Raw genomic sequence first — 23,128 nt, forward strand, 5'->3', positions numbered from 1 at the left:
AGACATGGTTGAAGGATCAATTTACCAAAGAGTTTCTTGATTCCTCAGACAAGGGTCACCTTTTTAGGTTTCCAGATAGATTCAGTGTCCATGACTCAATCTCTAACAGACAAGAGATGAATAAAATTGATTTCAGCTTGTCGGAACCTTCAGTCTCAATCATTCCCTTCAGTAGCTATGTGTATGGAAGTTTTAGGTCTCATGACTGCAGCATCGGACGCGATCCCCTTTGCTCGTTTTCATATGAGACCTCTCCAGCTTTGTATGCTGAATGAATGGTGCAGGGATTATACAAAGTTATCACAATTAATATCCTTAAATCCCAATGTTTGACTATCTCTGACTTAGTGGTTAGATCTCTGACTTGGTGGTTAGATCACCATCGTATACAGTAGTTCAAGGGGCCTCTTTTGTTTGTCCAGCCTGGACTGTGATCACAACAGATGCAAGTCTTTCAGGTTGGGGAGCTGTCTGGGGATCTCTGACAGAACAAGGGGTTTGGAAATTTGAAGAGGCGAGGTTACCATTCAATATTTTAGAACTCTGTGTTATTTTCAGGGCTCTTCAGGTTTGGCCTCTGTTGAAAAGAGAACCATTCATTTGTTTTCAGACAGACAATATCACAATTGTGGCATATGTCAATCATCAGGGTGGGACTCACAGTCCCCTAGCTATGAAAGAAGTATCTCGGATACTTTCTTTGGCGGAATCCAGCTCTTGTCTAATTTTTGCGGTACATATCTCAGGTGTAGACAAATGGGAAGCGGATTATCTCAGCCGTCAGACTTTACATCCGGGAGTGGTCGCTTCATCAAGATGTGTTTTTTCAGATTGTTCAGATGTGGGGTCTTCCAGAAATAGATCTGATGGCTTCACATCTAAACAAGAAACTTCCCAGGTACCTTTCCAGGTCCAAGGATCTTCAGGCGGAGTCGGTGGATGCATTAGCAGTTCCTTGGTTTTACTAACCTGCTTCTATCTTCCCGCCTCTAGTTTTTCTTCCAAGAGTGATCTCCAAGATCATCATGCAACGATCGTTTGTGTTTCTGATAGCACCAGCATGGCCTCACAGGTTCTGGTATGCAAATCTTGTCCGGATGTCCAGTTGGCAACCTTGGCCACTTCCTTTAAGACCAGACCTTCTGTCTCATGGGCTGTTCCATCAGGATCTCAAATCATTAAATTTGAATGTATGGAAATTGAACACTTAGTGCTTAGTCATAGAGGTTTCTCTGACTCAGTGATTGATACTATGTTACAGGCTCGTAAATCTGTCTCTAGGAAAATTTATTATCGAGTCTGGAAGACTTATATTTCATGGTGTTCTTCTCATAAATTCTCCTGGCATTCTTTTAGAGTTTTTTCAGGATGTTTTAGATAAAGGTTTGTCTGCAAGTTCCTTGAAGGGACAAATCTCTGCTCTTTCTGTTTTGTTTCAAAGAAAGATTGCTAAGCTTCCTGATATTCACTGTTTTGTACAGGCTTTGGTCCGTATCAAGCCTGTCATTCAATCAATTTCTCCTCCTTGGAATCTTAATTTTGCTTTGAAGGGTTTACAGGCTCCTCCTTTTGAGCCTAGGCATTCCTTGGATATTAAACTACATTCTTGGAAAGTGTTGTTCCTCTTGGCTATCTCTTCTGCTAGAAGAGTTTCCGAATTATCTGCTCTTTCTTGTGAGTCTCCTTTTCTGATTTTCCATCAGGATAAGGCAGTTTTGCGGACTTAATTTAAATTTCTACCTAAGGTTGTGAATTCTAAAAACATTAATAGGGAAATTGTTGTCCCCTCTTTGTGTCCTAATCCTAAAAATTCTTTGGAGAGATCCTTACATTCTCTGGATGTTGTAAGAGCTCTGAAATATTATGTGGAAGCTACTAAAGATTTCAGGAAGACTTCTAGTCTATTTGTTGTCTTTTCTGGTTCTAGGAAAGGTCAGAAAGCTTCTGCCATTTCCTTGGCATCTTAGTTAAAGCTTTTGATTAATCAGGCTTATTTGGAGTCGGGTCAGGCCCCGCCTCAGAGAATCACAGCTCATTCTACTAGATCAGTCTCCACTTCATGGGCTTTTAAGAATAAAGCTTCAGTTGATCAGATTTGCAAAGCAGCAACTTGGTCTTCTTTGCATACATTTACTAAATTCTACCGTTTTGATGTATTTGCCTCTTCCGAAGCAGTTTTTGAAGAAAAGTTCTTCAGGCAACTGTTTCAGTTTGATTCCTCTGCGTATGTTTTTTACAATTTTTTTTTTGCATTATAAGAAAAAATTCTTTTGGGTGTGGATTTAATTTTCTCAGCGGAAAATGGCTGTATTTATTTTTATCCCCCCTCTCTAGTGACTCTTCTGTGGAGTTTCACATCTTGGGTATTGCTATCCCATACGTCATTAGCTCATGGACTCTTGCCAATTACATGAAAGAAAACATAATTTATGTAAGAACTTACCTAAAAATTAATTTCTTACATATTGGCAAGAGTCCATGAGACCCACCCTTTTTATGGTGGTTATGATTTTTTTTGTATAAAGCACAATTATTTCCTGTTCCTTTTTTATGCTTTTTACTCCTTTTTCACCCCACTACTTGGCTATTCGTTAAACTGAATTGTGGGTGTGGTGAGGGGTGATATAGGCATTTTGAGGTTTGGGAAACTTTGCCCCTCCTGGTAGGATTGTATATCCCATATGTCACTAGCTCATGGACTCTTGCCAATATGAAAGAAATTAATTTATCAGGTAAGTTCTTACATAAATTATGTTTTACATCTATACAGTTTTCAAGAATAATATCTGTACAGTACAATATATTTACAGTATTTTTGTTTGTTTGCAGTGTTGGGAGAATGGGATAATCCTGTGCAGGAAACTTGCTGAGCAGTATGAAGGCTACTATGATTACAGAAATCTCAGCAAGATGAGGGTAATTTGTCAATTTAATATACATATAAGCTAATTTTGTTTATTGTTTTAAAATAAAATTATGTTAAATATTTTAGCACTGATAAGGGGTCATTATATTATATTACAAGATAGCAGTGGTACTTGCCTATTAGCGGAGATTGAACCGATTTATCTTGTAAAAAATGTATATATGGCTGTTAGGTACAGTATATAGCTTTTAAGGTTTCTGTTTCCCAGGTTCCTCACCATTAGAATGGGATCATCTTCATATTCTCTTGTATCCATATTATTTCCAATTCCTCAGGTTTGCTGTGCTGTGTTTTGCTCTGTATTATGGTTCAACCACAATTCTGTATTTCTTTTCCAAGGTAGTTGCTTCTCCTTTGGCAAAGTTCATATTGGAGGGAATCTTGGTTTTACTAGTTGGCTCTGGTAAATGCTTTGTTAAAGAAGCTAAAAGAATTTTCTTTTTGAAAATTTAATCTTTATTTCAAAAGATAACAAATACAAAACAATTTGAGGTTTCAGTCATAAGAAATATGAAATAGTAATTTCCAATAATATCAACAATTAAGCCATTCTACATTGGTTGCTTTTTTATCCTATGCAAAGTAAGAAGAGTAAATAATAACGAGGGGTATGGAAATACATGTGAGGTGTAGGTCTCTTTATGCATTTGGTGCAGGTATGCAAGCAGCTGTTATGATAGTGAGTTGGTGTATTCCTCCCAAATAAAGAGGATTGAGTGGTAATGATCTAGTCTACTGGTGTGCAGATAACATTTCTCTTGTTAAGTGTATCCAGTCCACGGATCATCCATTACTTGTGGGATATTCTCCTTCCCAACAGGAAGTTGCAAGAGGATCACCCACAGCAGAGCTGCTATATAGCTCCTCCCCTAACTGTCATATCCAGTCATTCTCTTGCAAGCCTCAACCAAGATGGAGGTCGTAAGAGGAGTGTGGTGTTTTATACTTAGTTTATTCTTCAATCAAAAGTTTGTTATTTTTAAATGGTGCCGGAGTGTACTGTTTATCTCAGGCAGTATTTAGAAGAAGAATCTGCCTGCGTTTTCTATGATCTTAGCAGAAGTAACTAAGATCCATGGCTGTTCTCACATATTCTGAGGAGTGAGGTAACTTCAGAGAGGGAATGGCGTGCAGGTTTTCCTGCAATAAGGTATGTGCAGTTAATATTTTTCTAGGGATGGAATTTGCTAGAAAATGCTGCTGATACCGAACTAATGTAAGTAAAGCCTTAACTGCAGTGATAGCGACTGGTATCAGGCTTATTAATAGAGATACATACTCTTATAAAAATGTAATATAAAATGTTTGCTGGCATGTTTAATCGTTTTTATATGTATTTGGTGATAAAACTTATTGGGGCCTAGTTTTTTTCCATATGGCTGGCTTGAATTTTGCCTAGTAACAGTTTTCTTAGGCTTTCCACTGTTGTAATATGAGTGGGAGGGGCCTTTTTTAGTGCTTTTCTGTGCAGATAAAAATACTGACAGAGACATTCAGCTTCCCTCTGCATGATCCAGGACATCTCTGGAGGGCTCAAAAGGCTTCAAAGTCGTTTTTGAGGGAGATAAAAAGACACAGTAGAGCTGTGGCAGTTGTTGTGACTGTTTGAAAAAAACAAAACAAAAAAAACAAAAAAAAAAAGTTTTTGTCTTTTATTATTCAGTTTTGGGTATTAAGGGGCTAATCATCCATTTGCAAGTGGGTGCAATGCTCTGCTAACTTGTTACATACACTGTAAAAAATTTGTTAGTGTAACTGCCTTTTTTCACTGTTATTTCAAATTTTGACAAAATTTGTGTTTCTTAAAGGTGCAGTAACGTTTTTTATATTGCTTGTAAACTTGTTTAAAGTGTTTTCCAAGCTTGCTAGTCTCATTGCTAGTCTGTTTAAACATGTCTGACACAGAGGAAACTACTTGTTCATTATGTTTGAAAGCCATGGTGGAGCCCCATAGGAGAATGTGTACTAAATGTATTGATTTCACCTTAAACAGTAAAGATCAGTCTTTAACTATAAAAGAAATATCACCAGAAGATTCTGACGAGGGGGAAGTTATGCCGACTAACTCTCCCCACGTGTGAGACTCTTCGCCTCCCGCTCAGGGGATGCAAGCTAATATGGCGCCAATTACATCAGGGACGCAAATAGCGATTACCTTGCAGGACATGGCTGCAATCATGAATAATACCCTGTCAGAGGTATTATCCAGGTTGCTTGAATTAAGAGGCAAGCGCGAATTCTCTGGGGTTAGGAGAAATACAGAGCGCGCAGATGCTGTAAGGGCCATGTCTGATACTGCGTCACAATATGCAGATCATGAGGACGGAGAGCTTCAGTCTGTGGGTGACATCTCTGATTCGGGGAAACCTGATTCAGAGATTTCTAATTTTAAATTTAACCTCCGTGTGTTGCTTGGGGAGGTATTAGCTGCTCTGAATGACTTTAACACAGTTGCAGTACCAGATAAATTGTGTTGGCTGGATAAATACTATGCGGTACCGGTGTGTACTGATGTTTTTCCTATACCTAAAAGGCTTACAGAAATTATTAGCAAGGAGTGGGATAGACCGGGGGTGCCTTTTTCCCCACCTCCTATATTTAGAAAAATGTTTCCAATAGACGCCACTACACGGGACTTATGGCAGACGGTCCCTAAGGTGGAGGGAGCAGTTTCTACTTTAGCAAAGCGTACTACTATCCCGGTTGAGGACAGTTGTGCTTTTTCAGATCCAATGGATAAAAAATTGGAGGGTTACCTTAGGAAAATGTTTATTCAACAAGGTTTTATTTTACAGCCCCTTGCATGCATTGCGCCTGTCACGGCTGCGGCGGCATTCTGGTTTGAGGCCCTGGAAGAGGCCATCCATACAGCTCCATTGACTGAAATTATTGACAAGCTTAGAACACTTAATCTAGCTAACTCATTTGTTTCTGATGCCATTGTTCATTTGACTAAACTAACGGCTAAGAATTCCGGATTCGCCATCCAAGCACGTAGGGCGCTATGGCTTAAATCCTGGTCAGCTGACGTGACTTCGAAGTCTAAATTACTCAACATTCCTTTCAAGGGGCAGACCTTATTTGGGCCTGGTTTGAAGGAAATTATTGCTGACATTACTGGAGGTAAGGGTCACACCCTTCCTCAGGACAGGGCCAAAGCAAAGGCCAAACAGTCTAATTTTCGTGCCTTTCGAAATTTCAAGGCCGGTGCAGCATCAACTTCCTCCGCTTCAAAACAAGAGGTCCTGGAACAAAGGCAAGCAGGCCAGAAAGCCTGCTGCTGCCTCTAAAACAGCATGAAGGAACAGTCCCCTATCCGGCGACGGATCTAGTAGGGGGCAGACTTTCTCTCTTCGCCCAGGCGTGGGCAAGAGATGTTCAGGATCCCTGGGCGTTGGAGATCATATCTCAGCGATATGTTCTGGACTTCAAAGCTTCCCCTCCACAAGGGAGATTTCATCTTTCAAGGCTATCTGCAAATCGGATAAAGAAAGAGGCATTCCTACGCTGTGTGCAAGACCTCCTAGTAATGGGAGTGATCCATCCAGTTCCGCGGTCAGAACAAGGACAGGGTTTTTATTCAAATCTGTTTGTGGTTCCCAAAAAAGAGGCAACCTTCAGACCAATTTTGGACCTAAAGATCTTAAACAAATTCCTCAGAGTTCCATCTTTCAAAATGGAAACTATTCGGACCATCCTACCCATGATCTAAGAAGGTCAGTACATGACCACAGTGGACTTAAAGGATGCCTACCTTCACATACCGATTCACAAAGATCATCATCGGTTTCTAAGGTTTGCCTTTCTAGACAGGCATTACCAATTTGTAGCTCTTCCCTTCGGGTTGGCTACAGCCCGAGAATCTTTACAAAGGTTCTGGGCTCACTTCTGGCGGTTCTAAGACCACGAGGCATAGCGGTGGCTCCGTATCTAGACGACATCCTGATACAGGCGTCAAGATTTCAAGTTGCCAAGTCTCATACAGAGATAGTTCTGGCATTTCTGAGGTCGCATGGGTGGAAAGTGAACGAGGAAAAGAGTTCTCTATCCCCACTCACAAGAGTCTCCTTCTTAGGGACTCTTATAGATTCTGTAGAAATGAAAATTTACCTGACGGAGTCCAGGTTATCAAAACTTCTAAATGCTTGCCGTGTTCTTCACTCCATTCCGCGCCCTTCGGTAGCTCAGTGTATGGAGGTAATCGGCTTAATGGTAGCGGCAATGGACATAGTCCGCTGCAATTATGCATGCTGAGTCAGTGGAATGGGGATTACACAGATTTGTCCCCTCTGCTAAATCTGGATCAAGAGACCAGAGATTCTCTTCTCTGGTGGTTGTCTTGGGTACACCTGTCCAAGGGTATGACCTTTCGCAGGCCAGATTGGACAATTGTAACAACAGATGCCAGCCTTCTAGGTTGGGGTGCAGTCTGGAATTCCCTGAAGGCACAGGGATTGTGGACTCAGGAGGAGAAACTCCTTCCAATAAATATTCTGGAGTTAAGAGCGATATTCAATGCTCTTCTGGCTTGGCCTCAGTTAGCAACACTGAGGTTCATCAGATTTCAGTCGGACAACATCACGACTGTGGCTTACATCAACCATCAAGGGGGAACCAGGAGTTCCCTAGCAATGTTAGAAGTCTCAAAAATAATTCGCTGGGCAGAGTACCACTCTTGCCACCTGTCAGCAATCCATATCCCAGGCGTGGAGAACTGGGAGGCGGATTTTCTAAGTCGTCAAACTTTCCATCCGGGGGAGTGGGAACTCCATCCGGAGGTGTTTGCTCAGTTGATTCATCGTTGGGGCAAACCAGAGTTGGATCTCATGGCGTCTCGCCAGAACGCCAAGCTTCCTTGTTACGGATCCAGGTCCAGGGACCCAGAAGCGACGTTGATAGATGCGCTAGCAGCGCCTTGGTTCTTCAACCTGGCTTATGTGTTTCCACCGTTTCCTCTGCTCCCTCGACTGATTGCCAAAATCAAACAGGAGAGAGCATCTGTGATTCTGATAGCACCTGCGTGGCCACGCAGGACTTGGTATGCAGACCTAGTGGACATGTCATCCTTTCCACCATGGACTCTGCCTCTAAGACAGGACCTTCTGATACAAGGTCCTTTCAATCATCCAAATCTAATTTCTCTGAGACTGACTGCATGGAGATTGAACGCTTGATTCTATCAAAGCGTGGCTTCTCCGAGTCAGTCATTGATACTTTAATACAGGCACGAAAGCCTGTTACCAGGAAAATCTACCACAAGATATGGAGTAAATATCTTTATTGGTGTGAATCCAAGACTTACTCATGGAGTAAAATTAGGATTCCTAGAATATTGTCTTTTCTCCAAGAGGGCTTGGACAAAGGATTATCAGCTAGTTCCTTAAAGGGACAGATTTCTGCTCTGTCTATTCTCTTGCACAAGCGTCTGGCAGAGGTTCCAGACGTCCAGGCATTTTGCCAGGGTTTAGTTAGATTTAAGCCTGTGTTTAAACCTGTTGCTCCCCCGTGGAGCTTAAACTTGGTTCTTAAGGTTCTTCAAGAAGTTCCATTTGAACCCCTTCATTCCATTGATATTAAACTTTTATCTTGGAAAGTTCTGTTTTTGATGGCTATTTCCTCGGCTCGGAGAGTCTCTGAGCCATCTGCCTTACAATGTGATTCTCCCTATCTGATTTTTCATGCAGATAAGGTAGTTCTGCATACCAAACCTGGGTTTTTACCTAAGGTGGTTTCTAACAAGAATATCAATCAAGAGATTGTTGTTCCATCGTTGTGCCCTAATCCTTCTTCAAAGAAGGAACGTCTTTTACATAATCTGGACGTAGTCCGTGCCTTGAAGTTTTACTTACAAGCTACTAAGGATTTTCGTCAAACATCTTTCCTGTTTGTCGTTTACTCTGGACAGAGGAGAGGTCAAAAAGCTTCGGCAACCTCTCTTTCCTTTTGGCTTCGGAGCGTAATAAGCCTAGCCTATGAGACTGCTGGACAGCAGCCCCCTGAAAGGTTTACAGCTCATTCTACTAGAGCTGTGGCTTCCACCTGGGCCTTCAAAAATGAGGCCTCTGTTGAACAGATTTGCAAGGCTGCGACTTGGTCTTTGCTTCACACTTTTTCAAAATTTTACAAATTTGATACTTTTGCTTCTTCGGAGGCTGTGTTTGGGAGAAAGGTTCTTCAGGCAGTGGTTCCTTCCGCTTAATCCTGCCTTGTCCCTCCCATCATCCATGTACTTTAGCTTTGGTATTGGTATCCCACAAGTAATGGATGATCCGTGGACTGGATACACTTAACAAGAGAAAACATAATTTATGCTTACCTGATAAATGTATTTCTCTTGTAGTGTATCCAGTCCACGGCCCGCCCTGTCCTTTTAAGGCAGGTCTAAATTTTAATTAAACTACAGTCACCACTGCACCCTATGGTTTCTCCTTTCTCTGTTTGTTTTCGGTCGAATGACTGGATATGACAGTTAGGGGAGGAGCTATATAGCAGCTCTGCTGTGGGTGATCCTCTTGCAACTTCCTGTTGGGAAGGAGAATATCCCACAAGTAATGGATGATCCGTGAACTGGATACACTACAAGAGAAATAAATTTATCAGGTAAGCATAAATTATGTTTTTTCAAGGGTAAGGGTGACCTGTGATCGCCATTCGGCTGTGGGTGGCTTGTCAGGTTTTTTTTCTCATAATTTTAGTATTAGTTGTTTTGCACAGTCAACCATCGTAGTAAATAGTTTAGCTCTATAATGTAATTTTGATTGGGTTGTGCAGTAGAAGAGTTGTCGGGTCATGTTGTAGTTTTAGAGATATCACCTTTCTTCATTTTGGTATTATATTTAACCAATATGTTTGTATGAGGGGACAGGACCACCATATGTGGGCCATTGTTCCATGTTGGCCACAACCTCCCCAACCGTCTCCAGTCATTTGGGGATACATTTTTGCTAGTCTGCTCGGGGTGAGATACTAACAGCAGAGTAGCTTCATATTCATTTCAGAAATTCCTACAGGCGAGGAGGATTTACTCATATTTCGAAAGATGTTCTGCCACTGTTTATTAGTGATTTTAACTTGTAGGTCTTCTACCCACTGTTTGGTGTATGTAGGTAGGGATATAGAGTGCAGTTGTAATAGTATATTATATGAGAGTAATAGAACACCTCTCATTCCCTGTGTTGAGGAGCATATAGACTCAAAGGGAGATAATGGTCTAATGAGATTGTGTCTATAAGGGTATATAAGTAAAAAAAATAAGATAATTGTTGATAGCGGAACCAGTTATTGAAAATTGTAAGGTGTTGATCTATCGAGCTGCAAAGGGGTTTCAATTGTTCCCCTTGTAGTACCATATAGCAGGGCAGTGAATCATGTACAGTATTGATGTCTAATAGCTCAAGTGAGCAAGAAATCAGAAGATTGGGGTTGAGTAGTTGTGGGGATAAGGGGGAAGGTATTGTTGTGAAGGCATTAGGACTTGCTGTCAGTTTTTCCCATATTTTTTATAGGTTTCTACTACAGTAGAGGGTGTAGTGCAAGAACTTCCTAGTTGGTGGAAGTCTGTTAATAAATTTGGAGTGCGAGGTGTAGCATAACAGTGTAGGGGATCTATTGTATTGTACAATTGAGGAAACGTTCTTGCATAAATTAAACAACAATCAATATATTGAAATAGAAACATAAAAGAAACTGGTAACAAGAACAAGAAAACAAAGAAAAAAAATAAACAGAAACTTGCTGCATAAGCCAGGAGAGATGGAATCAATGCCAAAGACAAAAAAATATCTTTATCAGTAAGAAATGCATCTCTAATTCTGTAATAATCTCTTGGGGTGAATTACAAAACAACCCTGTGGTTGTACAGTAAAAAAAGACATATTTGTTCTAAAGTTTTCTACAGCATATGATTAGATTTAAACTTAGTTATACATATTATGGAAAAGAACTGGCTAAGGCAATTTAGTTACAGCCAAACATAATTAACTAGGCAGTAAAATGCTAAGTTGGGTCTCTTCCTGGGGGTGTATTACTAATTTAACTATGGGTGTTCTATTACCCATGAAAGAAGAGCCAACAGAGAATATGTCTTAATGTCTCAGTGGGTAGAAACCTGTAAAAGAGATCAAACATTCAAATACTTGATAGCAAATATTAAAGGCAAAGTATACTCATCAGCCCACTCCCCTCATCCCCCATTTATTCCTTGCCTTTCGTCCCAGGAGGATGGCAGAGAAGTGTCGGAATTTTAAATTTTTGTTTTTTGTCTCTTATGGAGGGTAGTACTCTTCGGCATGGGACAGGAGTTTTAAGTAGTCCTGTCAGTCTCTCAGTGAGGGCTTGGATGAAAGTTAGAGTCCAGAGATGCAGGGAGTTTCTTTCTGCGAAACCATCCCAACTCATATTAACAGCTCCTTAAGCAATTGGCGTTGTCGAACTTCATGTCACTGTCTGCTTTCTTCTCTCAAGTCCATAACAGAGGCGATGCTACTATCCGTCACACTTGTAGGGCCGTTTTCCTGTTCCACGGCATAGATTCCTGTAATATTGTTTTATTTTACTTTTTTCATCAATATACTGTAAATGTTAATGTTTCCCGTGAGGCTACCACCTTGCGGGTCTAACTTATACATAAGGGTCCCTTTGAATCGAGTGTTAATATCTCCTGAGGGGGGTTATTGAACAGGGGGGGGTTTATAATCATGTTTTTTTATGTGATTCAACCTGCTTATGTGTGATGTTTACTGGGCTCGTGGTTGGAACATTGAGGCCTTTGGAAGTGACGCAGCCTTTTGGTTGGGCGCACTTTTTTTGGACTGTACGGTTCACCTGGTTTTCGGGCGTGGCTACGTTACGTTTTTCCATTTCCGCGTGGTGAAATAAATTTTCTTGTCTGCCAGGGTCTGGACATAGGAGATGGTGAGTGCCCCAGCCATTGGAGGTGTCAGGTTCCGTTTTTGTTTTTACTACTTTAGTCCATATTTGAATATCCTCTATCCAGTTATGGAGGATTCTGATGCTGAGACTGTGTTAATTTCAGATTCAGTTACAGAGGATTCTGATACTGAGACTATTTTGATTTCAGATTCTGTGTCCGGTGATGAATCGGGAGTGGTTTCGTTGACACCTGTCAACCAGTTTTGTTGCGTATGCCATTTCAGAGTGCCTGGTTCCTCAGGCTCGGGGAATCAAGGGACTGCTGAGCCATCTGCTTCTGGGGATCCTGTCCTCCGAGAGGTGAGTTCCCTAACAAATCATACTTCTGCACATGTGGGTAACCCAGTTTATGGTTCCTTCATGCGGGGTGGCGTGTTTCCCCCGTAGGTTGCAGCGCGTTTTCACTTCCACATAATGTTGGCGATTGTTCGTCTGCAGAGTCCAGATGTTTCTTTGAGAATGTGCTGGTGCCCTATTGTCCCAGGCCTTCCGCCTTGGGGAGGGCCTCTACAGTTCCCCGCGGGTGTATCTGTCCCTGAGTGTTGTGCCTTTCGTTACAGGATTGCGTGCCTTCAAGTGTTGCTCAGATGTTTTTCAGTTATTGAATGACCCTATCGTTACCAGATACAGGATTCTCAGTCTGATAATTCGAATGGTGCACCTCATTAGACATGTGGGGATGAAGTAATCTGCTGATTGTCTTTTGTTTGAGATCTTTCCCAGTTTTGTAAGATAGGAGGCTCCATTTGGCTGGTCATGCGGGTAGGCCTGTGTCTTTTTGGGCATTAACCTACAGGTTGCCTTATATTTTATTTATATCCTATGGGATGTCTTTTATTTATTTTTGTTTCCTTTGGGAACCTTCTGGGATTGATACTCTTTAATACTTCTTCGGAAGTTGTTTTTGACATGTTGGTCCTACGTTAAAAATGTCTGTTTTCTGTTTTTTCCCCTACTAGGGAGAATTTAGGCAGCTTGCCGGTTGGGACCCTAGGTGCAGGCTTGTCCTGTCAGGTTTGTTCGGTATTGCGGCTGTTCAGACATGTGGCGCTGTTCTGCTCGGTTGGTTCTGTAGAAGCGCCGAGTGCTCAGGTTATCATTGTTTTTCATGTTCAACTATGCATTTGAGAGGACCTATGGGTCCGTAAGGTGGGAAGGATTGTTTCAGTCCTTATAGCCTTCAGTCATAGATGACCGGGCAGGCGAGTTTTCCGCTTTGTCACTCTGACATCTGATTTCATCTGAACTTTCCTCCCCATGTGGGTGGGAGGGCTTAATGCCCCTTACCGTTATTGAGCAGTTTGGCCTTTGTTTTAAGGCCTCTGGATTTGTCCTTTTGGACTTGATCCCACAGCTTGTACAGCTGTCTCGCATGCGGAAGGTTTGCAGTTTGAAACCTGTTGCAGCTCTGGACACCTTGCAGGTGTACGCGTAAGCTGTTTATAGTGTATCTAGATGCAGCTCTTACTCTTTGACATATACTGTCTGTCTGAATTATAAGAGACCTTTGGGTCTTCTTCCATTGTCTCCAGGTGAGTTGGATCTCCTTTTAGGGATCTGTTTTTCCGGGTGATGGTGGATCCCTGCGGGGACTTTGTTTAGCTCTGGGTTTTCCGGAGCTGGGTAGGCTTGGTGACTTTCTCGTCTTTGTGTCCTCTGCTTGTGCGGAGGTGATAGGGAGACTCGTCCTGCTAGTAGGATTGTTTTTTTGACCTTGAGGTATCCCTTGGTTGTCCTGAGGCTTTGAGAAGTATCTTCATACGACTTCTAGCCTTGCTCCTTGGAGCGTTGGATTTTATCTAGGGGTGGTTCCTACCTTTGGTCGGGGCTTTCGAGTTCTTCTCGCTATCCGGATTCTCTGGATATGCATCCATATCCCCTGTGTCTGGCTGTTTGGCCAGTAGGGGTGTTTAGTTCTAGGGTAAGGTTTGCCTGAACTATTAGGTGCCCAGACCTGTTTTTTCTCCCTGAGATTTCCGGTTGCTGAAGCTTCGCTTGGCCTTTTTCCTGACCCAGTTTTGGGTGGTCTTGGAATCTTGGATCTCAGTGCTGGTTGGGGTGTTCCACGGTTGTGGGAACTTGGGCTATGTCTTTGCTCCATCTACCTGACCTGGTCATGGTTGGCCAGGTTTTCGGAGTATTTTTTACTCTTTGCCACAAGAGTAGCCCATGTCATCTAGTAGTTAGCCTTGTGACTTGCGCCTCAAGGGTTGTTGGTTCATACCCAGCTGCTGGTGCTGGATGTCCAATTTCTGGGTTAACTTGCCAGTGTTCCCGTGGATTCCCTGTTCTGCAGGCGAATAGGTTGGCCGTGCCTCTGCTTGGCAAGCTACTTGTAGCTACTTGTAGTCCTTGCTTGGGGCTTCTCATGGATTGGAGGTGGAAAGGTGGGATTGCTTCCCCCTGAGGTCTTGCTGGCTCCAAGTCAGACTTATTGGGCCTTTATTTTAATAGATCCCTAGGTCTATGGCCTTGTTGTCTGTTTTCAGAGTCGGGTTGTACTTGTACTATGTGGGCATGGCTGTGCTATCCTTACGCTCATTCCTGTACCTGTTTCAGGATTATTTTGTTCCCCTGTCTTGGATCCCTGAGGCTTGGTTGGTCCAGCTGGGTGTGGATCTGCAGGTCAGGATGGCCGAACGGTCTAAGGTGCTGCGTTCGGGTCGCAGTCTCCTCTGGATGTGTGAGCTTGTTGAGTCTATCCTGTTAGCTCAGTCTGCTAGGTATAGATTTTCCTTTCAACTTGCTCCATTGATTTCAGAAGAGGGTTTACTCTTCGTTCGGGTTCTGGGGGTATACTCTCCTCGTAGGGCCTCGATTGAGGTTTTGTGTTCCCCTTTTTAGGGACCTTTGTGTAGGTCCGGCGACTTAGGTTGCTTGGAGTGCGCCCTCTGTCCGGGGGTTGCTTTTGCAGTCTGTTTCTTGCTTGACTGCTTTTTATTTCTCGCAAGTACCCTCTGTGTCGTCCTGTTATGGACTCTGTGTTCTCAAACTTGGGGTTTTTCACCTGGGTGTATTACACACTTTTTCATGGTTGAGTGCCTTGGTATTCTATGGTCAGACACTGGGAGGACTTTGCCTCTTTAGTTGCATTCCATGCTTGCAGGATGTTGGAGAGATGTCTGTTCTGTCTCTGTGCCCGGTCTTATCCCGGGTTTTTCTTGGTATAGGTGTGGCCTCCTTTCCCTGTTTGGGTCCCTTTGGGTCTCTGTGAGCTGGGCTCACTCTTGGAGGTGTTCTTTTTTGTATTAGGGGACCTTTCGGTTTCCTCGGTTCTCCTTTGCTTGTCCCCTTGGGGGTTTCGGCTGGTGTCCCCTTCATTTGTGGGGGGGGGGGGTCGAGCTGTTGGGGACTGTCTGTTGGGCGATCGTGTCTCCTGGAGGACTGTTGGTTCAGTCGAGTCCGTCTCTGGTTTGGCCTCTGGACTATCTGCGAGTCAGTGTCACTGGAGCTTTTCCTCTTAAAATGTTCTCGGCTTCGGATGAAGCAGGGTTTTTTATAGGGCAGAGGTTCAGGCCTGGTGCTCTCAGTTTGGGCCGCCTATTGTACCCTCCCGTCTTGGCATTCAGTGTCCTCTATAGCTTGGGTATTGTTTTCCCAAAAGTAATTAATGCAGCTGTGGACTCTTTCCATTTAAGAAGAAAAACATAAATTATGCTTACCTGATCATTTCCTTTTCTTCTGATGGAAAGAGTCCACAGCTTCCCACCCGTAATTTTATGTGGGACGTCCTTATATTCTTCTGGCACCATACACCCTGATATTTCTTCTGCTGTTCCTTGTTCCTCGGCAGAATAACTGGGGGATGAGGGGAGTGGGAGGAGTATTTAAGCCTTTGGCTGGGTTGTCTTTGCCTCCTCCTGGTGGCCATGTTCTTATTTCCCAAAAGTAATAAATGCAGCTGTGGACTCTTTCCATCAGAAGAAAAGGAAATTATCAGGTAAGCATAATTTATGTTTTTGAAGAGAGGTGGTAGTTGGAAATTCTAGGCCCAGAGCTCTGCAGGTGTCTGGTATTTCCTCGGGGGATTTGCAAAAGAATCTCCGTCCTTCATGAATAATGTATAACTGTACTGGGAATCCCCAGCAATATGCAATCCTTTTATTCCATAGGATGGTGGTAAACGCTGCAAACTCCCTGCCGCTTTGAAGGGTACAGAGAGTGAGGTCAGCATGAAATTGGAGGACAGATCCGCGGAACATTATCGGTTGGTTCCTCCTCAACGACATTTTTTTACTTTATTACTATATCTCTTGGGGGAGCTTGGACAGGTGGTTTAGGGCATAGAGCGTTGTGAGCTCTATCCCATAGGATTTCTACTCCTGTGGAGTTTCCTCGCATATGTGAGAAGAGAGTCTGTAAGTAAACAGGGACGTCCTTTGGTGGGACAAATTCAGGGACACCTCATATTCTAATATTCTTCCCACTCCCTTGGTTTTTGAGGTCTTCAATTGTGTCATATAGTGTGTCCATAGTAGATTCCTGGTAATCTAAGCATATACCAGGGTTTGAATCTCCTGTCTTATGGTCTGCTAGCTCTTCTTGCACACATGTGCGAACAATATCAGTTATATCCTGTTTGGAGGCGGGGGAGGAGAGGACATTTCATGGTATATATGTGGCTTCAGTGCTAACCAGAGTGTTTCTGGGCAACAAAAAGGTTTCATAGGAGAGGTTGGTAGATGTTTGTTCTCCAGCGCTAATGTAGGAACTGACTGACTGTTTGATATCAGAGAGACGGATGGTATATGGCTTATATATCTCTTGAGAGTTAGGTTCAGCTAGGAGCTATCAAGGCTTCTTATATGCCCACTGGAGTCTATTTACTTGTTGTTTTGAGCAGGAGGCAATTGTTGCTGCTCTAAAAAGATATGGCGTTTTTATGGAGAAATATGTAGCAGACTCTGTACCATTTTAATGTTGTTGTAGGGCCATGTGTCTTAAGTTGCAGCTTAAAGGGAAACTGAACCCAAATTTTTTCTTTCGTGATTCAGATAGAGCATGCAATTTTAGGCAACTTTTTAATTTACTCCTATTGTCAAATTTTCTTTATTCTCTTGGTATCTTTATTTGAATTGCAAGAATGTAAGTTTAGATGCCGGCCCATTTTTGGTGAACAACCTAGGTTGTCCTTGCTGATTGGTGGATAAATTCATCCACCAATCAAAAACTGCTGTCCAGGGTTCTGAACCAAGAAAAAAGCTTAGATGTCTTCTTTTTCAAATAAAGATAGCAAGAGAACAAAGAAAGATTGATAATAGGAGTAAATTAGAAAGTTGCTTGAAATTGCATGCTCTATCGGAATCATGAAAGAAAAAAATTTGGGTTCAGTGTCCCTTTAAGTAAAGTGCTTAAGGTATCAGATTAAGTCCTTGTGGAAATGTTGTTAGGGCCAATTGCACACTTTCTGATGCGGTCTACTGGCGGCCCTGTGCTCAGATGTTGAAGCGCTTCTAGATGCGACCAGATTCTGGATACATGCGTGTCAACCTCATCCAATGGCACTCTGATGGTGTGATTATTGCCGGTATACATATTATTGCTGCATTGATAAGCGGCTGTTTTACGGAGTGCCAGGATTACACAGCCGTCATGGCTGAAGCCGGCTCTGCCCCCCCCCCAAGACTGTTTTTATTATTATTACTAATTTATTTGCCGAGTTATGCTAACATAGTTGTTTCAGCTCTTTTGTACTATTGTTGACATATCTGTAAAAAGTCCTAATTTTTTGAACCGTCTTATTTATAAGAGGTATCATATTATCGACCCTGTCTCAATTTTAATGTCTCCTTTGGCATGAAATTGCATGATAGTCATTATTTTCATGATAGTGAGATCACAATCGAAAGGTTTTATTTTTTTATTTCTTTATTTATATACCAATTCAAGCAAACAGTTCATATGACAATTAGAGCAATGCAACATAAAAGAAGAACATATAAAAATCGTTTGTCATATATGCCATACAAATAATATCTTATATCCTCGTTTCTCCTGAACCCAGAAAAACGAGACAAAAATGAAACAAGATTAATAATCAACTAGCTAATATATTACACTCTTATCGCTTGAATTGTGAATTTTCACAACCTTAAATTAAAATACATATAAGACTGGCCACTAATTCAATTAGCACAGCACAAGTCAAAATCAAACATTACTGGCCCAAAGGGACAAGACAAAACAACACAGAAAAAGAAAAGAGAGAGGAAGAAGAAAAAAAAAAAAAAAATTATGTTATGCTCCAGTCTAGTCTATAAATACAGCTTCCTGTCAAGGACTTACTATCGACTTACTATCGATCCCTGAACAGGGCCTTTATATATCTCCAAATTTATAGATCATCCCTACTTATGTATCCTGCTTTAAAGAAAGGTTTCATTATTTCCTCTATAAACTCAGCTGTCTGAATCTTAATGATCTTCCTCCATTTTGTAAAGAAAGCTTTAAACTGATTCACATTGCCGGGTTCTATATTTAGTTGTTCACATATCAGCTGCCCAATCACCTTCTGGCTGAACTCTGCTATGCTAGGATATTTTTGAGCTTTCCAATACTGTAATATTAAATTCCGAGCTACTTGTATTATAGTCGTTATAAGCGCATATTCTTCTTTCTTAAATTGATTCGGTAGTACAAAAAAAAGTATTGAAGTAAGCGTAGGGGAAAAACGTTGTGTTAAAAATCTGTTTACCCAATATGCCACCTTTTTCCAATATTGTAGTATCTTGGGGCAATGCCAGAAACAATGTGTGATATCTGCCTGTGGTGCGTAACAGTGGAAGCAGTCTCCTTTGGAATTTTTATCCCATTTCGCTAGTAATTTAGGGGTAATATATGCATTGTTTATAATGTAGCTATGTGTTTCCTTCCACCGCATATACTTATCTCCAACTATTTCTATACTTTGTTTGATATTTGTTTCTGTAATTTCTGGCAGAATCTTTTGCCATTTATTCTGTAGATTCTCTAAATGTGTCTTACCCAAGTTTTTCATAATCATTTTATACCATGTTGCGATTGAGAAAAAACCCGCCCTGTAAATTTGAATACCTATTCCAACTATTCCTAACTCCCAGTTGCTGTCTTGATTATACGTTAAATGATTAAAAAATTATCTGGCCTGAAGATAACCAAAAAAGTGATGTCTCGGTAGACCAAATTCTACTTGAATTTGGGAAAAAGATTTTATCAGCCCTGTTCTTTTATCTAATAATTGTACTATGTACTCCAAACCTGCATTTCTCCAGCTATGAAATATTCCATAATTCAATCCAGGTCCAAAATCTATATGTCCCAGAAACGTAAGATATTTGGATACCTTATAATTGATGTTGAGAGTATTACAAAATTTTTGCCATGTCTTTACTATGTTACTTATCATTCTCAGATTTCGGATTTTTGGAGGTAATTTGGAAAATGGGATATGCAGTATATCTTTTAAGGAGAAGGGTTTTATTAAACTTTCTTCTATCTCTGGCGAGGAAAATTGACTTATTTGTGTGATCCAGTCAGCAGCGAGTTTTACCATAGTAACCTGATTATATAATTTAATATTGGGCAGGCCATATCCCCCAGCCTCTTTGTCAAGATACAACAATCTTTTAGCTAATCTGACCCTTCCCTTTCCCCATAGAAAGGAGTTACATTCTTTTTCATAATTCTTCAAGTCAGTATTTTTGAGAAATATAGGTAAATTTTGCAGTAAATACAATAGACGGGGGAATAAAAAAGTCTTCAAAATCGTGATTTTGGCTGATAAAGCTATGGGAAGTGGTCTCCATCCGTCTAGAAGCCTCTTACTTTCTTGAAAGAACTTTGAAAAATTTAAGCTATACCATAATCCTGGGTTATTACTTACATTAATACCCAGGTATTTAATTTGTTCTACTTCGTGAAAGGGATGCTTAATCTGCTGCCCACAGGGTTTTCTAACCCAAAGTATTTCTGACTTACCCTGATTGACCTTATAGCCAGAAAACGCACTGAATTCCTCTATTAATTCTAATAATATTGGTATAATTTGAGATGTTCTAGGCAAAAAGAGTATTATATCGTCTGCGTATAGTGCCAAAGACACCCTGCCATCTCCTACCTTTACCCCCGGTAAGCTTTGTCTCAGCCTTATAGCAAATGGTTCTAGTGACAAATTAAATAGCAAGGGTGACAACGGGCACCCTTGTCTTGTTCCTTTTGTTAACCTTATTTTTGGCGACAGTTGACCATTTATTTGAAGGCAGGAGTATGGTGTATTGTAAATCAGTTTCACAAAATTATAAAAATTCCCTGTTAGGCCAAATTGTGTTAGTGTAGTGAACAGGTGGTCCCAATTAATTAAATCGAAAGCCTTTTCAGCATCTAATGTTATTAGGGCTACATCATTTTCACAGTTTTTTCCTTTGGCCTTAGTTTCATTCCAATAATGATTTAAAGTCATTAGAACTTTTCTTATATTTTTTGAAACATTTCTCCCTGGCATAAACCCTGATTGATCCTGATGGATCAACTTATTTATGTACTTTTTTAATCTGTCTGCAATTATTGATGTGAGAAGTTTATAATCATTGTTTAGTAATGATATTGGTCTATATGCATTTGGATTTTCTGGGTCTTTACCTTTTTTATATATTAATGTGACTGTGGATGCAGAAAACAAATCAGATCCTGAAAAATTATCCCTAAAGTACTGATTAAAGAGGTCACCTAACGTGCCGGGTAATTCATTTTTCAGGATTCTATAAAATTCCACTGGAATTTGATCTGGGCCTGGAGACTTATTCAGTTTGGCCTTTCCTATTCCTTTAATAATTTCCTCTTCTGTTATCGGCAAATTTAATTCCAATAATTCATCTGGGTCTATTTTTGGTAAAGTAACTTTTCCCCAAAACTGTTCTTTTATCTTTTTATCACATGCTCCTGCCATATTAATTTCCTTGTAATATTCATACATTGCCTGTCTTATTTTACTCGCAGTTGTGTATCTTGTCTCCCCAATTTTAATTGAGGTTAGATATCTTTTCTCAACCTGCCTGTTCTTCATTATTTAAGATAATACTTTAGCTGACCTTCCATGATGGCTGGTGAAAAAAGCATTCATTTTTTTTTTCCTGTTTAGCTATTTTTATTTTCAGGAAGTTCTCTCTTTCTATCTTTGCCTTTGTATAGTCAACCCAGCTTTTCTCATTAGGCGTACTAATATAGGCTTTATACTTATTTTTTAGTTGGTTTGCCAACTGCACATCCATTGCTGTGGTTTTTTTTCCTCCATTTAACCATATAGGCCTTTATTTCTCCCCGAAGTACTGCCTTGGCAGCCTCCCAGAATATTTCAATCTTATGGTAATAATTTTTGTTTTCATCATAGTATAGTTTCCATTTTTATTTTTATGTACAAAATTGTTAACCAAATACAGGACCCAGAGGGGAGATACATCATAGTTGAAGTAGAACATGGTAATACACACCTAGTAATTTGCAATATATATGGCCCAAATGAGTTAGATCCAGTGTTCTGGGAAAACATATATGTTAAACTATTTCCATATATCAATAAAAATCTGATCGTTGCCGGGGATTTTAACATGACAACCAGTCCAATTATGGATAGAATTAGACAGGGCTACTCCCAGATAGGTAGGAAAGCGGAAGAAAAATTATTCGCCTCTTTTCGTAGCAAGCTGAATCTTTTTGATATTTGGCGAATAAAAACCCCAGATATAAGAGCATTTACATGCGAGTCCAAGACACATAAAGCGATGTCTCGGATAGATCTATTTCTAATAAGTGAAGCTATGTTTTCACTTGATCTTAATCCTATGATCCAGGATATTCTAATCTCAGATCACGCAATTGTTGGTCTGGAGATAGACGGGATTAGGAAGCAGAAGAGCGGTGTTAACAATTTTTATTTCCCCAGATTCTTAGTTCAGGATAGCGACTTTAATAGGTTTTTAATAAAAAAACGAAAGGTTTTATTACAAAGGATTTTTTCTGTCCCAAACTAGATTGTCTCTCAGGTCGTACTTGGAAAGAGGCAAAATAAAATCACAATTCAGAGAAAGTGGTTATCCTATTCTAAAAACCTGGATGTTTTGGTTGTTTCAGAATAAAAGGATTGAATCCATCAACATTATGATGACTGGTACTTACATCAACAATTAGTGAAGTTTATGGAGCAGTACTGTAATTTATGAAGTTATAAGAGCACTTTTTATAATCCAGGTCCAAAATAAGGTGCCATGAGCTCAGCAGAGGGCTGCTCTTATACATATAGGCTGACCAGAGCTTGTTCTGTAGGTAGGCTAGAATTACTGGTTGATCCACAAGTTTTTCAGTTTGCTGTCTCATGGTTCTTTCATGACCATGGTTCCACTGATGACTTGGTAATGAATCCTTGATACTATAAAATACTGTTGTTTTCTGTTTTTACTCTGGCAGGGATTTGTCTGTCCTTTAATTGGCCCATAAATGTATCACGTTCAAGGCTTTTAATCAGGTTTTTCAATAAAGTTACTTAATTATAGTTTTATTCTTTAAGGTTGTGACAATCCTGTTATTGGCCCTTAAACATAAATTTCAAGGCTTTTAATCAGTTTGGGAATATAGTTACTTAAGAGCATACCTAGATAGGCTTAGGAGGATGCATGTATCTTAAGGGATTTATTACAACAATGTTTGCAATGTTGAAAATAGTACTCTCATATAGTTCTTAAGACATTTGCACATACATTTGATTGCAGAAGTAAAGTGGGACTTTTCTTTTTAAATTACATTCTTTATCTTAATTATGAAGCTTTTCCCTTTGTCTTTCGTGTCTATTTCAAGGAGAATACTTGCCATTACTATTTTACGTTTTAGGCCACTTTTCAATAACAAACAATGCATATAAATACATTAAAGGGACATAATACTTATGCTAAATCACTTGAAACTGATGCAGTATAACTGTAAAAGACTGACAGGAAAATATCACCTGAGCATCTCTATGTAAAAAAGGAAGATATTTTACCTCACAATTTCTTCAGCTCAGCAGAGTTCTGTGTAAAAAATATATTTCAGCTGTTGCTCAGCTGCAGGTAAAAAAGAAGAAATGAACAGCATCCAATCGGCATCAGCAGTGCTGAGGTCATGAACTCTTTTACTGTGATCTCATGAGATTTCACTTAACTCTCATGAGATTTCATAGTAAACTTCCTTAAACTGAATAGGGAAATAAGATAAGTGTGCACGTAAGCTCACTCCCTTAGCTGTCCCGGGACAGACATACTGATT

General features: G+C 40.6%; 1 protein-coding gene across 1 annotated transcript in view; it reads left to right on the forward strand.

Annotated features, from left to right (window-relative positions):
* DOCK4 (dedicator of cytokinesis 4) overlaps window positions 1-23,128 on the forward strand; it is a gene marked incomplete at its 5' end in the record, with an annotated part of 608,904 nt that overhangs the window by 434,066 nt on the left and 151,710 nt on the right. Inside the window, 1 exon segment of the mRNA XM_053716722.1 lies at window positions 2,830-2,916. Coding sequence (XP_053572697.1) covers window positions 2,830-2,916 — 87 coding nt within the window.

The sequence above is a fragment of the Bombina bombina genome, chromosome 6 (assembly GCF_027579735.1).
Source record: "Bombina bombina isolate aBomBom1 chromosome 6, aBomBom1.pri, whole genome shotgun sequence".
Lineage (NCBI taxonomy): Eukaryota > Metazoa > Chordata > Amphibia > Anura > Bombinatoridae > Bombina > Bombina bombina.